Source organism: Tachypleus tridentatus, chromosome 6 (assembly GCF_004210375.1).
Source record: "Tachypleus tridentatus isolate NWPU-2018 chromosome 6, ASM421037v1, whole genome shotgun sequence".
NCBI classification, from domain to species: Eukaryota; Metazoa; Arthropoda; class Merostomata; order Xiphosura; family Limulidae; genus Tachypleus; species Tachypleus tridentatus.
Window position 1 is genome coordinate 158,290,135 of NC_134830.1, and position 14,934 is coordinate 158,305,068.

Below are 14,934 nucleotides of genomic sequence, written 5' to 3' on the forward strand. Positions count from 1 at the left end.
AATTCATCTGATGTTTTAGCATAATTTACATAGCAATGTTGAACCAAAACATAAAATTACAAACAAACAATCAAGTGAGATGGAAAAACAACAACAGATAGCAATGACAACAAGAATATACTGATATTACTTTGTTACTGAAGGAGGGGGGATTCAAAGAAGAAAGAGCACATAACCAAGCTATAGATAATCCCATAAAACACATGAACTAGAAGTGTTTAAAACCTGGCTTCAAGTACTTAACAATGATCGAGCAAACCAAAAATCCTGACATTCACATTCTTATCAATTGAGAGGTGAAAATTACAATAAAACATTTATTGTCCAAAAGCTGTACAATATATATTCTTTACAAAATGATGTGTTGGACATCAGAGAGAAACGTCATGTCACGTCCTTCTTAAACTCTTATTTCAGCAGTTTTTCATTTCCCTGAAGAAAAACAAAAAAAGATTTATTCACACAATAATCTGGGTGGTGAATATGTTTCACTTTTAAAATACAACTTAAACTACTGTTTCTGGGCCACGTTTCTTATATTATCAAGGGTAACGTGTACGATGTACAAATGAATCAACAGAATCAAAATTTAACTTTTCAGTTGCAGTGTAGCACTGTAAACCAGTTAATTACAACAAGTCAGCATCTTACAGAACAGTTTACATTTAGAAAATTAATTTTATGCAAGAAAATGTATCTCTTCATTGATCCACAAAAATATTTTTCACCATGCGACATGACGAGGTTAAATTTACTATTAAACATGCGAGTCCACACATCACTAACATTCAAGGATTTAACAATAACTGAACCACAGTGTTTTGTTTGTTTAACTTCGGTTTAATTTCCAATCAAGAGTTGTTCTTTTATTCATAGTTCTTGTTTATTTACTGGCCACAGTAAAGACTAAGTTGTTCAATGCTTATAGGTTCATTGCATTTAAAATCACCAATGGCTAAGGAGAACACCCAATATGGAAAGTAACTTAATTTACTGACTTAAACCATAGTTAAATGAGCAAAACCATGTGGTTCATTCATTTGTTAAACATTCAAAACTCATAACTCAAACACACTAAGCCACATCTAATCAACAAACAAGCTAAGCAAATATACAGCAAATTAATATTACATCAAATTAATAGCTAATTAAAGCTCATGTAATCCCAAAGAAAAGATTACATGTACAGTCAGTGTGAGGATAAATTTTTTCTAAAATGTTCTAGAGAGAAATTGTCCGTCCCTATTTATAATTAGTGAATGATCATACATCAAACAAATTCATATGTAAATCAACATCTAACACGATAACCAAATTATACTTATCTAGATTAAGTTAATTTATTCAGAATACAAATGATGAATTTACATTCAACTAAATAAAAACTTTAAATTAGTTCAAAACAGGTTTAAAAGTACAAGATATTTGGTGCGAGGCGAAAGGGTGATGGAAATATATTAACACGATAAGTAAATGCCATTACTTACCATGTAATAACCAATTATGGATTTCAGTCACTCTCAGGTAAAACATTCTTCCATTTCTTTCACTAAACTTAAAAGATAACTTCCTAATTCTTCATCCTGAAATCAGAACAAAGTACAATCAGATGCACTTTATATTCAGCAAATTTATAGACTGAAATAACCTTCTTCTAACCCATACATTTAAAAATCTGACAATCCATGTGTTAAGAACTATAAAATTCAAATACTAAAAAGTCTAAAAGAAATAATACTACAAGTAGTCCATCAAGATGTTAAAAAACCTTGATAGAAACAACTCAATATCTAAGTTTAATACAAAGATAAACGAATATTTTAATATCATCTACAGGGTGTTCCAAAAGTGATTTCCACCTTTTTCTTAATTTCAAGAACAAGCTGATTATGATGCTGTCAAAGCACAAAGCGACTGAGTTAACCTTGTCGTTAATAAAACCTTGTTTTGAATTACAATGACAGCAATGAAGGTTCGTTAATCGGCCCATAGTTTCAAAGTTTTTGGACACTATTTATTTCTAAATGATTCCACACTCACCACGTGAAGTTATAAAACTACAAAATAAAGCTTTGAAAACTGTAAACATAAGGTAAGAGCTGCTTCAAGGGACGACAACCTCACCTGATATCCCCACGAAACAAACACATTTTTGCCGTCATCGTCACTGTTGTCAACCTTGATCAGAACAGAGGCTACAGAAATAGAGCTGTCCACCATTAAGTGGATTGTGTGGTCTTTAAGCTTGCTGGAGAGATAGATGAAAAGTGCTTATGAGTTTCCCCACAGAATGACTCTATTCAACACTGCACAAAAGCAAACAAAATAACCCATTCTCTAAATACTCACACCGTACAAGAACTATGCATATTTTTATTAAATTACTGTATATAATCTTTGTGATGATGGTATAGTTTAGTAGCTTTATTATACAGACAATAATTCTTCAGTAAGCTTAATTGACTTTTTAGTATTATCATAAGACTTTGTTCAATTGTTCATTAAGATCACCATTTTTCTCAATTCCTTGACAATGTTCTCTATTGTAAGTTCATTAAATAGTCATCCAACCACATTGCACATCAACTCCAATGAAAAGTTTTACTCTCTATACAAAACCCGCCAAAAAAAAACCAACAAGTCAAAATTTATGTATACAGTAATGGAAAATATGTTGATAATTTCTCTTCACAGTTAAAAAAAAGAAAATATAAAGGCCTAATCTTTTCTTTGATTTGCTACTTTAGGTGCAACGGACTAGTTTTACTGAATTCCACAGCTTATCAGTTCTGCTTAGAAGAGAAAAGAAAATAGAGTGGGCCTTGTCTGGTGCTGTAACCAAGCAATTTTTTTGCTCTTTCAGATATAGAGCGATTCTACATTGTAAGTAAAGTTTAAAGATATTTTAATTTGAAACAGAAATACTTTAAGTTCAAAATTAATATTTTTAGCATTTGGTAGAATATTAATTGCTCATTATTCCAATGCAACTTAAAATGTAGCAGTTAAATATCACTTGTGAAAGATAAAGTTTTAAATTCAATTGTAATGGAAACTTAAAAAAACAACTCTGAGACTTGTACCTTTTCATTTTCTGATAAATAGCATCAGCAACCCTTGTTGGTGGCTCACCAGATGGATCCTCAAGATGAATAGTAGAAGTGAAACGAATGTCGTGTGGCTTTACACCAACGTCGTCCATAGCAGTTTCTGGATCTACCAAGCGTAGAGTCTGTAAACACAACCTGACGGTCTTAACTTGCAGAATTTTATCATAAGTTATCCTTTAGCTCATTTACAACTGGTTTGGTTTGAAATTTGCACAAAGACATATGAGGGTTATCTGCACAAGCCATCTATAATTTAGCAGTGACAGAGAAGAGAGAAGGCAGCTAGTCAACACAACTCACTGTCAGCTATTGGGCTACTCTTTTACCAACAGATAGTGGGATTGACTGTCACATTATAATGTCACAACAACTGAGAGTGAGCATCTTTGCCAATGGTGATTTGAATCCAGGTATTTTGAATCTGAGTTATGTGGCCTAACCACTAGGTAAAGCCAGGCCCCCACCTTATTAAATAAAGTATTTGACACAAACTTGTGTATGCAAAAATACTAAATTCACTTTTGCTCACTATACTGTCACACAATTACAAACAAAAAGTATATAAGAACCAAACAAAATAAAGTAGTTCACACAAATTTACACATCCAAAAATAATAAAAAGTTACTTTTACACACTATATTGTAGGAATATTACAAATACAAAAAAAAAACACACACAAAGACTAAACACATCAGGTAAGGCTTATCTATCTCAATCACTATCTACAATAAATGTTGTTTCAATCCTTTATTACTATATAAAACACAAAAAGAAAACCCTAACATTTCCTAGTTCCAGCTGTATTTTTAATTGCCAATGCTTTTGTTTGCTTTTTGTTCATCTTACACAGATCATTACAGGTTTCAAATCAAAATCACACAAAAAGAAAGGATTTGAAATATATCTGATATCTGCCACATGTTGCTCTTCTGGGAATGGTAGAAATAATCAGCAGGTAAACAAGAATGGCAGACAAAAGTCTAACCCACCAACAAGTTCTGAACAGAAGGCCTCCTGAATACTTTTACACACACCTCTTACTTAAAATCTGTAATAGGGTAATTTGAAATCAAGCTAGAGAGATTTTTATTACAAATATAAGATTTATTCCTATTTCTTGAGGTGTGGAGTTGGAACATTTTGGAATGTCTGGTTTGAACAACTAATTAAACATTGATTCTACTATAGACACATTATGTGGAAACCAGTGATACACTAGACTTACTTTATCACCTGGCTATTTTTAACACCTTTTACTGGTAATCAGTAAGGAACTAACTAAAACAAACGTTACAAAGTATCCAATCTATGTTTTTATTAGGTGTAGTCATAATTACTGTTTAAAACCTTCTAGAGATTGAACATTAGTTTATAAACAATTTGTAAACTTGACTTATCAAAAGAAAAATTATTCATCGCACATCAAAAAGATAGATTAATAATCTTACATTATCAAACATCATCAGAGCTCCATGAAGTATTCTTGGTTTCTTAGGATCTGATCCTGAAAAACATAAAACATACATCAGAGAAAACATAAAACATACATCAGAAACTGGCTGAAAAATAAAACCAACACATAATGTAGTTAAAACACTAAATGTTACAAAAACGTAACTTAAAAACCTACAGTGAGCTGAAGAAATGTGCCTCTGAATGAAGAAAAATGTTCAAGATATATATATATTCTACAAAAATGAAGATATATATAATATATATTCTACAAAATGTATCTGCTGAACAAATCACATATATAAATAAACCACAGACATATATATCCTGTTTAAAACACATTTTGTAAGTTAATAAAATAACATTAGGCATGTTTATGGGACCCTCTTTTACTTAAGTTCCAACTCACAGAAAAAAAAAAAGTTTTTTTCTTGTTAGTTTTTGTTATATGTTCTTTTTTAAAGTTCCTACCTGATTGGCTTAGCTCTCTCTTTAGAAGCTTAAGTGACACATCAACAGGAATAACTACCCGAGCTGGCATGCACACAGTTTCACCATTTGCAGGCATGTAGCATTCAATTCCTAAATGGTAAAAGTAAATATGTGAAAACAATATGGACATGTGAACTGATTGTAAAATGAAGAGGTACAATGGAAAGCATTGTACCAGAATACAGTACGAGGAACACGGATATGAACTTTAGGTACACATTAGGAGTAAATATTTTTGTAATCTTATTACATCTTACCAAATTCTTGCATTATTTTACTCTTCAAGAACTCCATTTTCGAAGCTTCCCCATGGACAAGCAAAACATTACGAGGTTCGCAATGCTGGATTAGTTGCATAATTCCTTTGGCATCTGCATGTGCACTGAATGACATGTACTGTACTGACATCTTGACCTCCACCTTGTTAAAAAAACAAATATAAAGCCATTTTACATGGTAAAATACTTTTGGGAGCTGAAAACTGGATGAGAGGTTAACATAAAATATACCACATGTAAAAAACAAACAAGAAAGTTAACCTTTTTGTGACAGGCTATGTATAAAATACGAGTTTGTATACACATTTATACACATTAATTTCCGATTTTTTTAATAAAGTGTTTTTATTAAATATTTGTTCTTAAAAATATAAAGTCCATTTCGTTGCTAGACTGAGTGCAAAGTGATTTTTGTGTTATGATTAAAAAATATTAAATATCATTTATGTAATTGCTGCAACTTCCTAAACACATTTCAAATGTTTTTGTTTTTTTTCAGTAAACATTATATCTTATTATTTTTTCTACCTTAACTGGATATAACTTTGGTCATTTTGACCAAACTCGTAACCAACATAAAAAATTAGCAAATATAAATCATGCTTTTTTTTTGTTCTACAATGACTACAAATTATAACATAAAACAAATTTTTGTCTAAACAGTTTAAATTTCATAGCATTATATATTTATATATATTTTTATTATACTGACCTTCCAGCAGTGGCTGGCTAACATTACAGATATTGCATTGAGGTGCCACATATTCACTCATGTGACTGTATCCAATAATATAAAAGTGATTTGTCTTGGTTGTGCTTTAGTTAACTAGCATTTTGTGAAAGACAGACACATTTCAATTATGATATATTATACACATATGTACGATATTAATATTTACAATAAATTCTTAAACTAATTTTTCTTAAAACATAGAACAGTAAATGAAGAAGTATAACAAACAATTATCTCTGCTAGTTACAATGTTTCTTCTCACTTGCTGTTTGTCATAGGTTGCTATGCCTCATCAAATTTTGCACGTGGAAGACGTAAAGCAAAATAATTGTTTTGAGGGATTTATATATACATTTTTAACAAAAATCATAAGTTACTTCACTAGTACCATAGGATTGCATTATAATTTATCAAGCTAAGTGACTAATCTGTTTTTAGGTCAAAACAATAAATTATATTTTCAACTTAAGTCTTATCTTACTGCTTGGAATCTTGTATAAAAAGTTTCATAACATGTTTCAAAATAATCAGTGATGTCGAGAAAACCCACTTGTAGAGAAATGTATATGCAAAAACGGCTTGTTTGGGTTGAGAAAATATTTTACATAGAAGAGCGAACAACGTTTTGACCTTCTTCGTTCATCGTCAGGTTCACAAAGAAAGAGGTAACTGACTGGAAGCTGACCACATGTTTGGAAGGGGTTGTGTAACAGTGTCGGAATGTAGAGGGCAGTGTTAGATGTTTGAATATAATTTTATTTAATATAGGTATAAAGGGGTTCCTTTATATTGGTTTATTTTGGGTTTAAGTTGTTGTATAAGTAAGGCTTCTTTAATTTTGCATTTGTTTATGTTTGTTTCTTTATTTAATATCTGAGTGTTTTCTATGGTTATGTTGTGTTTATTTGACTTGCAGTGTTTGAAAACGTGTCAAGGTGACTTTTTTATGTTCTTTGAATCTGGTTTTCATTTTTCTACTTGTTTCTCCAATATAGAAGTCGTGGCAGTTATCACATTGTATTTTATAAATAATGTTGGTGTGGTGTTTGTCAGTGTAGTTTTTACATAGTATAGACCTCAGTTTTGTGCCTGGTTTTTGAATAAATTTGGTATAAACTGGAATGTCATATTTTGTTACTAGTTTTGCCAAATGTTGGTTATTTGTCTGCTGATGTCAGGAATATATGGTATGTAGCAGTATATGGTTTCGTGATTTTTTGATTCATGAGATATATTTACTTTTGTTGGTTGATTTTGCTTTCTGTCTAGGTGTGTGCATATAATGTTTTCTACGGTTTGTGGAGGAAACTTATTGATGTTGATGAAGTATTGTTTTATTTTGTCTAATTCATCATTAATTTTATCTGGTGAGCATAGTTTTATGGCTGTGTTTATTTGGTTTCTTAGTATATTGAGTTTTTGTTTTGTTTCATGTGCTGAGTCCCAAGGAATGTATAGTCCAGTATGGGTGATTTTTCGATGGATTTCTGTTTTGAATTGCGTGTCGGTTCTTGTAATTTTGAGGTTAAGAAATGATATTTGATTGTTTTCTTCCTGTTCACATGTGAAGTTGATGTTGGGATGTGTAGCATTAATGTGATTGAAAAAAATTGTGTGTTCTGTAGATGTGAATCCTACAACTGTGTCATCTACATATCTGTACCAGTATAGTGGTGGATGTAATGCTGTGTTAATTGCTTGTGTTTCAACATGTGTCATAAAAATATTGGCTAGAACTGGTGATACTGGGTTGCCCATGCTTAGGCCATTTGTTTGTATATAGTTGTGGTTGTTGAACATGAAGTTTGTCTTATCGTGGTGAATTCTATGAGGGTTGCTAATTGGTTGCTGGGAATTTCTATAGTTGGATTAGGGTCTCGGATATAGAGTTCTAAGGCTTTCTTGCAGGCTTCAGTGGTTGGAACTTCTGTAAAGAGGGATATAACATCGAAACTGACCATTAAGGCTTTATGATTAAGTTGATTTAGATTAGACTTGAAATGAAAAGAGTCTTTGATGAATGAGCTGGCTGATGTTACATATTTGGAGAATGCCCATGCTATTTATTTACCAAGATTGTAATTAAATGATTCATATGTGGACATTATTGGTCGTAATGGACAATCTGGTTTATGAGGTTTGGGGATGCCGTGTATTTGTGGTGTGTGTGAGGTGGTTTTACGTAGGTAGGAATAAAGTGTTTGTGAAATTGTGTTGGCTTTTTCATTTTTAGTAGTAATTTGTTCAGTTGCATCTCGTGTGTCTTTGTTGGATTTGTGTGTATTGGTTTAAATTTGTTCATGTCTGATAGGATGTTCTTCATTTTTTGGATGTATTCATTCGTGTTCATTATGACTATAGCGTTACCTTTATCTGCTTTTAGAATTTTTATGTTTTTGTCTTGTTTTAGGTTTTTAATGGAATTAATGTCTCTTTTTATAAGATTGTTTTTCAGTTTTCTGTTTTGTGAAATTATGTTGATGGTTTTGTGAGAAAATTCTTTGAAAAAATCGTTTAAGATGTTGTTTTTAGGTGTTTCTGGAAAATATAAATTTTTCATTTTACCTGGGAAGTTTGGCTGTTGGATGTCAATAAAATTATCTAAGTTGTCTTCTTTCTGTTAGTTGATTTTGGTTGTTTCCTTGTTTTTGTTTTCTGTAGAAAGTATCACAAGTCTCCTGGCTAGATCTTCTAAACATGTTTTGATTTTCATTTGATTTTCTCAACCCAAACGAGCCGTTTTTGCATATATGTTTCAAAATAGTCTGAGAATGCCACAAGGGAGATGTTCTGAGCTCTCGATGGGTTACTCACAGACAGAAATAGATATACGTAAGCATTTCCGAACATGGAAAGAAGTAGGCATGGCTACTGTGTTTGAGTCAGTAAATATAGAAATGTCTCAGAACAGAAAAGATAGGAGGTTCTTATTTTATATTCTAGCATGTCAATGTGGATAATTATATACATATAAATATAATTTGAGGTCCCAATTTATAAGAAACTATAGACTTTGTATTTGGACATCACAAACATCTAAATGGAATAAATACTGCATTCAACATACCACATGAAATACAAAAATTAATATTTAGGTGCGTGTTTTTAATATTTACTTTTTATTAAGAAAGTAATTAATGTATAATACTAAAATTTGAGTTATAATCTTCAATTTGATACTAACAATATTGAAAAAAATTCATAAATAGTTGTTGAATAAAATTTCCAATGCAAATCAACAAGCATAAAGACACGACTTTTAATCCATGTCAAAATGGTTAATGCAAGTTTCCTTCTCAACTTCTTAACTTCATTAAATGAGTACTTGGCAATTCTGGTTAATGATCAACTTGGAAAGTTTAGGAATGATTAGTGTTGACTTTCCTCAAAAGCTATTCCATCCAGATGGACGTTGAACATGTATTTGATACTTATTTGTTGTTAAGCACAGACCTATACACTGAGCTATCTGTGTTGTGTCCACCAAGGGTATCAAACCCTTATTTGTATCATCATAAGCCTTCAGACTTAACGCTGAGTTAAGAAGGGAGGAAGGCTCGAACATGAAATCCAGTAATATTCAAATCCAACTTTTCTACTATGTATCAAAATTTTTATCCCAATTTCATCTGTGTACCTCAAAAGAAAACATTACATACAAGAAATTCTTCCAAACCAAACAAAATAAAAATGTTTGTACTTACAATCTGGTTGTTTTCAAATTCTACTTTCTTAGCTCCACTCAGTATTTTGTGACCTACAGTCCCAGCAACACAATAACCTGGCATTATAACCTAAAAATATCCAGGAAACTAAGCTAGAATGCAACTGATTAGTATAACAGTCAAATTTTTTTATTCAACAAGTTTAATTTATTAATATTATAAAAAGCTCACAGAAGGTTTGGATTAAAGAACATAATGAAATTTAAAATAAATTTATCAAAATAAAGATGCAGAAAATTAATACGTTTTTTTACAAATCTCCACTAAATGTTGAACAAACTGTTTAGTGACAATACAATTTTAGAGTCTAATATGAGATTACAATAACCCTTGCCTCCTCATGCAGTAAGTTTACAACCATAACATTATGTTACACTTTTATGCTACCATATTTGGTATTAGCCAAACACACATATTGCCAGATGTTATAACATTACATCATAACAGAAGTTTTAGTCACATGATAATGGGATTATGGAATATGAATGACATTTATCAGTCAGGAGATAACAGTTGTGATTAGATTAACAGCAACCACCTTTTGGATACTAAATAATATGGATAATAAACCTGCATATCAGATTTAAAAATGTATATAAAAATAACAAATCTAACCCTACTTAAAAACTTAAAAATTATAGTTTCTCATTATGTTAAATTAATTTAGTAAACTAACGAAGAAATGTGGAAAATATTCCAATTTCATTTGTGTGCCATTCTGAAAAGTCTCCAAGTACTGACGTCATGCCTACTACTGACTTTGAAAATTTTCTACTGATCCCAAAACAAAGGTTTATATTTTCTAAGAAACAACTGTCCTTCAACAACAACATGACAACTGAGTGATTCATGCCTTGTTTTTCGCATGATTTTCCTTCTCTCTCAGTGGTGAAGTCCTTCACTGCTACAGTTTAATGACATCACAGCATGTGGTCTCAACAATGACTAATAAAGTGAGCTTTGAAAACAGAGCTAGAGTCAATGGCTATAAGTGATTGGATAAAACAGAATATAATCTCTCCATATCGATGTAGAGTAAATAAAGTAGTGAAAGTGATAATTAGTGAGTTTAAAACATGCAGCTGTGTTTCTAAAAAAAGAACAAACTTGTAAATATAGTCCTATAAAATTCGTCAGATTTTTCCAGTTGAATTTTACGATCCCTTATGTTAATAATCTTACATAACAATACAATACTTGGACCACTTTTGTAACCCATTATTAACACTGTTAAAAAGCTATTTCTGCTACTATTGTTCTTACCATGTTATTTTTGTTCGGTGCCCATTTCTTGAAGATCTGTAGAGAGAGACCAGCATGTAGCATTCCTGGGGTTGCAAACACAACCATGGGTCCAGGGTTGTCGATGTAGGCTCTGTCAAATGGCTGGGAAAGTAAATACTTGCATTTATTTCAATGCACACACTGTGTCTGAAACAAATATCACTTTACCAAGGTATAATTTTATTTCAACTTCACAGTAAATCATAACCTTGAAAAGATGATAATTTAAAATATGATTTTTTTAGATACTGAAGCATCCATTTAGTGAAGTGTCTTACATCTTACTAATGTGTCAGAAAGGTTCTTCACTTACCATAGACTGAAGTAGTTAATGTAACATACACAAACTAGTGTGGTCAACATATGAACAGGTCTACCCAGACTGAAGTAGTTAATGTAACATACATAGACTAGTGTGGTCAACATATGAACAGGTCTACCCAGACTGAAGTAGTTAATGTAACATACACAGACTAGTGTGGTCAACATATGAACAGGTCTACCCAGACTGAAGTAGTTAATGTAACATACACAGACTAGTGTGGTCAACATATGAACATGTCTACCCAGACTCAAGTTTCATATATCTCAATGTGATGTAAAATGTAACATACAGAGACTCATGAACAGGTCTACTTAGACTGAAGTGTTTCATATATCAATGTGCTGACATATGAACAGAACAGGTCTACTTAGACTGTAGTTTCATATATCTCAATGTGATGTAAAATGTAACATACAGAGACTAGTCTAATTAACATATGAACAGGTCTACTTAGACTGAAGTAGTTTCATATATCTCAATGTGATGTAAAATGTAACATACAGAGACTAGTCTAATTAACATATGAACAGGTCTACTTAGACTGAAGTAGTTTCATATATCTCAATGTGCTGAAAAATGTAACACTTTATGTTGATGTATTTTTGTGCACCCTAATTTCACCCATAAAATGAACATCTTACCTTGATGTGCTTGAAGTCAAACATGTTCCTGTGAACAAAAGTTTCCCTTATTTTCTGATTTGTCCATGTGATAAACATCTTGTAATAATTTGTGGCCTACCAAATAAATAGATAAAAATTATTAATATCACTTTAGTGTTTTATCCAGTACTCTACACACAACATATACTTTATAATATTCAGATAGACTCATGGCTATGCTTAACTGAATCACAGGAAACATAATACTGAATAGGATTCTGCTAGTTTTTTGCTTTGTTTTTCAGTATATTCCCAAAAATATTTTGTTATGTATTTTTATATATGAAAACCAGAATAAGTTCACCACAAAATAAAAGAGTAGTTAGAGTTGTGCCAAAAAACAAACAAACAACTGCACTCATCTTTATATATGCTTCTTTAATTTTGCATTTGTTTATGTTTGTTTCTTTATTTAGTATTTGAGTGTTTTCTATGGTTATGTTGTGTTTATTTGACTTAGTGTTCAAAAACGTGTGAAGGTGACTTTTCAAAAACACAGCCATAAAACTATGTTCACCAGATAAAATTAACGATGAATTAGACAAAATAAAACAATACTTCATCAACATCAATAAGTTTCCTCCACAAACCGTAGAAAAACATTATATGCACACACCTAGACAGAAAGCAAAATCAACCAACAAAAGTAAATATATCTCACGAATCAAAAAATCACGAAACCATATAATGCTGCATACCATATATTCCCGACATCAGCAGACAAATAACCAACATTTGGCAAAAACTAGTAACAAAATATGACATTCCAGTTAATACCAAATTTATTCAAAAACCAGGCACAAAACTGAGGTCTATACCATGTAAAAACTACACTGACAAACACCACACCAACATTATTTATAAAATATAATGTGATAACTGCCACGACTTCTATATTGGAGAAACAAGTAGAAAAATGGAAACCAGATTCAAAGAACATAAAAAGTCACCTTCTCACGTTTTCGAACACTGCAAGTCAAATAAACACAACATAACCATAGAAAACACTCAAATACTAAATACAGAAACAAACATAAACAAATGCAAAATTAAAGATGCCTTACTTATACAACAACTCAAGCCCAAAATAAACCAATATAAAGGAATGCCTTTATACCTATATTAATATAATAAAATAAATAAAATTATATATTCAAACATCTAGCACTGCCCTCTACATTCCGACACTGTTACACAACCCCTTCCAAACATGTGGTCAGCTTCCAGTCAGTTACCTCTTTCTTTGTGAACCTGACGATGACCGAAGAAGGTCGAAATATTGTTTGCTCTTCTACATAAAATATTTTCTCAACCCAAACGAGCCATTTTTTGCATATATATTTCTCAACAAGTGAGTTTTCTCTACATCACTGCACTCATCTTTGACCAACTACAATGGTTTAACTTGAAAATGAAACAAAATAAAAAATACTATAAACATGGTTAAACAACCAGCGAGTAGCAAGCCCTATACATCTGAATCAGTTTTAGCAAATACAAGATGTGCACCCTCTGTTCACAACAAAACCATCTCAACATTGTAGTAACTTTACAACAAGAACTTAGATTAGCCCTTTCAGTCCAGTAACTTTATATGGAGAACTGAGGTTAACATTCCTTTCCTCTAATGAGTATTATTTGTAAAAATCTAGTTGAGAACCTAGATTAGCTCCTACACTGTGAGAGCATTACTTCATCACCTCATGAAAATTGTATTTGATAATTTCATAGCACTTCTGTTTTAAAAGCTACTAAAACAGGTTCTTTACAATTTCAAATTAAGATCCTTTGTTTTGAGGTATCATGGTGAAGTTTTATTAACTCTCACAACTTGCATGACAGTTTTAGGCCTAATCTTTTAGTTAACATACCTTATTCAACTTTACAAGCATCCAGTGTTCAAAGTTTGTTTGGGATGAATCTTAGAGCTTCTCAAACATTACATTATTTCAATGTTTCTGGAAGGAAAGAGATGGAAATGTCCTATCCAAATGTAAGAACAGGTTTAACACGACTAAACACTGGTATGTATTTGAAAACGTTAAAGGGAGAATGTTGAAGAAACAATGGGGTTTATTCCACTGTGAAAACACAATATCCTCATTAAGATATTCAATAGTTAATGTACTTTGTCTTGTAAACTAAACAATATATAACTACAAAAAGACTTGGAGAATTCCCCTAGTGTGAAGCCAATAGAACTACATTTCTGTGGATATTTAGGGGAAGAAAGATATTACATGCCTTAGATTCTATGACATGACAAACTTATAGAAACAGATATCATGACAAAAGTCCAGTTGCACAACTGGATATAATAGTTAAATAAAGTCAAATCTGGATTTCAGTACATTAAAACATGTAAAGTAAATGGGAAATAAGCAGAACAAATCAAAAAAAAAAAATCGTAATGACGACACAAACTGCATCTCGGGACAGCTAGAATTGGTATTAACACTTTCACCAAAATAGTAATGACGACACAAACTGCATCTCGGAATAGCTAGAATGAGTATTAACACTTTCACCAAAATAGTAATGACGACACAAACTGCATCTTGGGACAGCTAGAATGAGTATTAACACTTTCACCAAAATAGTAATGACGACACAAACTGTATCTTGGGACAGCTAGAATGGGTATTAACACTTTCACCAAAACAGTAATGACGACACAAACTGCATCTTGGGACTGCTAGAATGAGTATTAACACTTTCACCAAAATAGTAATGACGACACAAACTGCATCTTGGGACAGCTAGAATGGGTATTAACACTTTCACCAAAATAGTAATGACGACACAAACTGCATCTTGGGACAGCTAGAATGAGTATTAACACTTTCACCAAAACAGTAATAATGACACAAAC

General features: G+C 31.7%; 1 protein-coding gene across 4 annotated transcripts in view; it reads right to left on the minus strand.

Annotated features, from left to right (window-relative positions):
- Window positions 1–303: 303 nt before the first annotated feature.
- IntS11 (integrator complex subunit 11) overlaps window positions 304–14,934 on the minus strand; it is a 34,292-nt gene continuing 19,661 nt past the window's right edge. For all 4 annotated transcript variants that reach the window (XM_076509080.1, XM_076509077.1, XM_076509079.1 and 1 more), the window contains 10 exons: window positions 12,042–12,137; window positions 11,055–11,177; window positions 9,771–9,860; window positions 5,313–5,475; window positions 5,035–5,145; window positions 4,560–4,615; window positions 3,084–3,232; window positions 2,125–2,248; window positions 1,488–1,583; window positions 304–432 (listed from right to left, as the gene is read on the minus strand). In XM_076509080.1, the coding sequence (XP_076365195.1) occupies window positions 1,521–1,583; window positions 2,125–2,248; window positions 3,084–3,232; window positions 4,560–4,615; window positions 5,035–5,145; window positions 5,313–5,475; window positions 9,771–9,860; window positions 11,055–11,177; window positions 12,042–12,137 (975 nt within the window). In that variant the 3' untranslated portion in view covers window positions 304–432; window positions 1,488–1,520. The remainder of the gene's footprint in view (window positions 433–1,487; window positions 1,584–2,124; window positions 2,249–3,083; window positions 3,233–4,559; window positions 4,616–5,034; window positions 5,146–5,312; window positions 5,476–9,770; window positions 9,861–11,054; window positions 11,178–12,041; window positions 12,138–14,934) is intronic.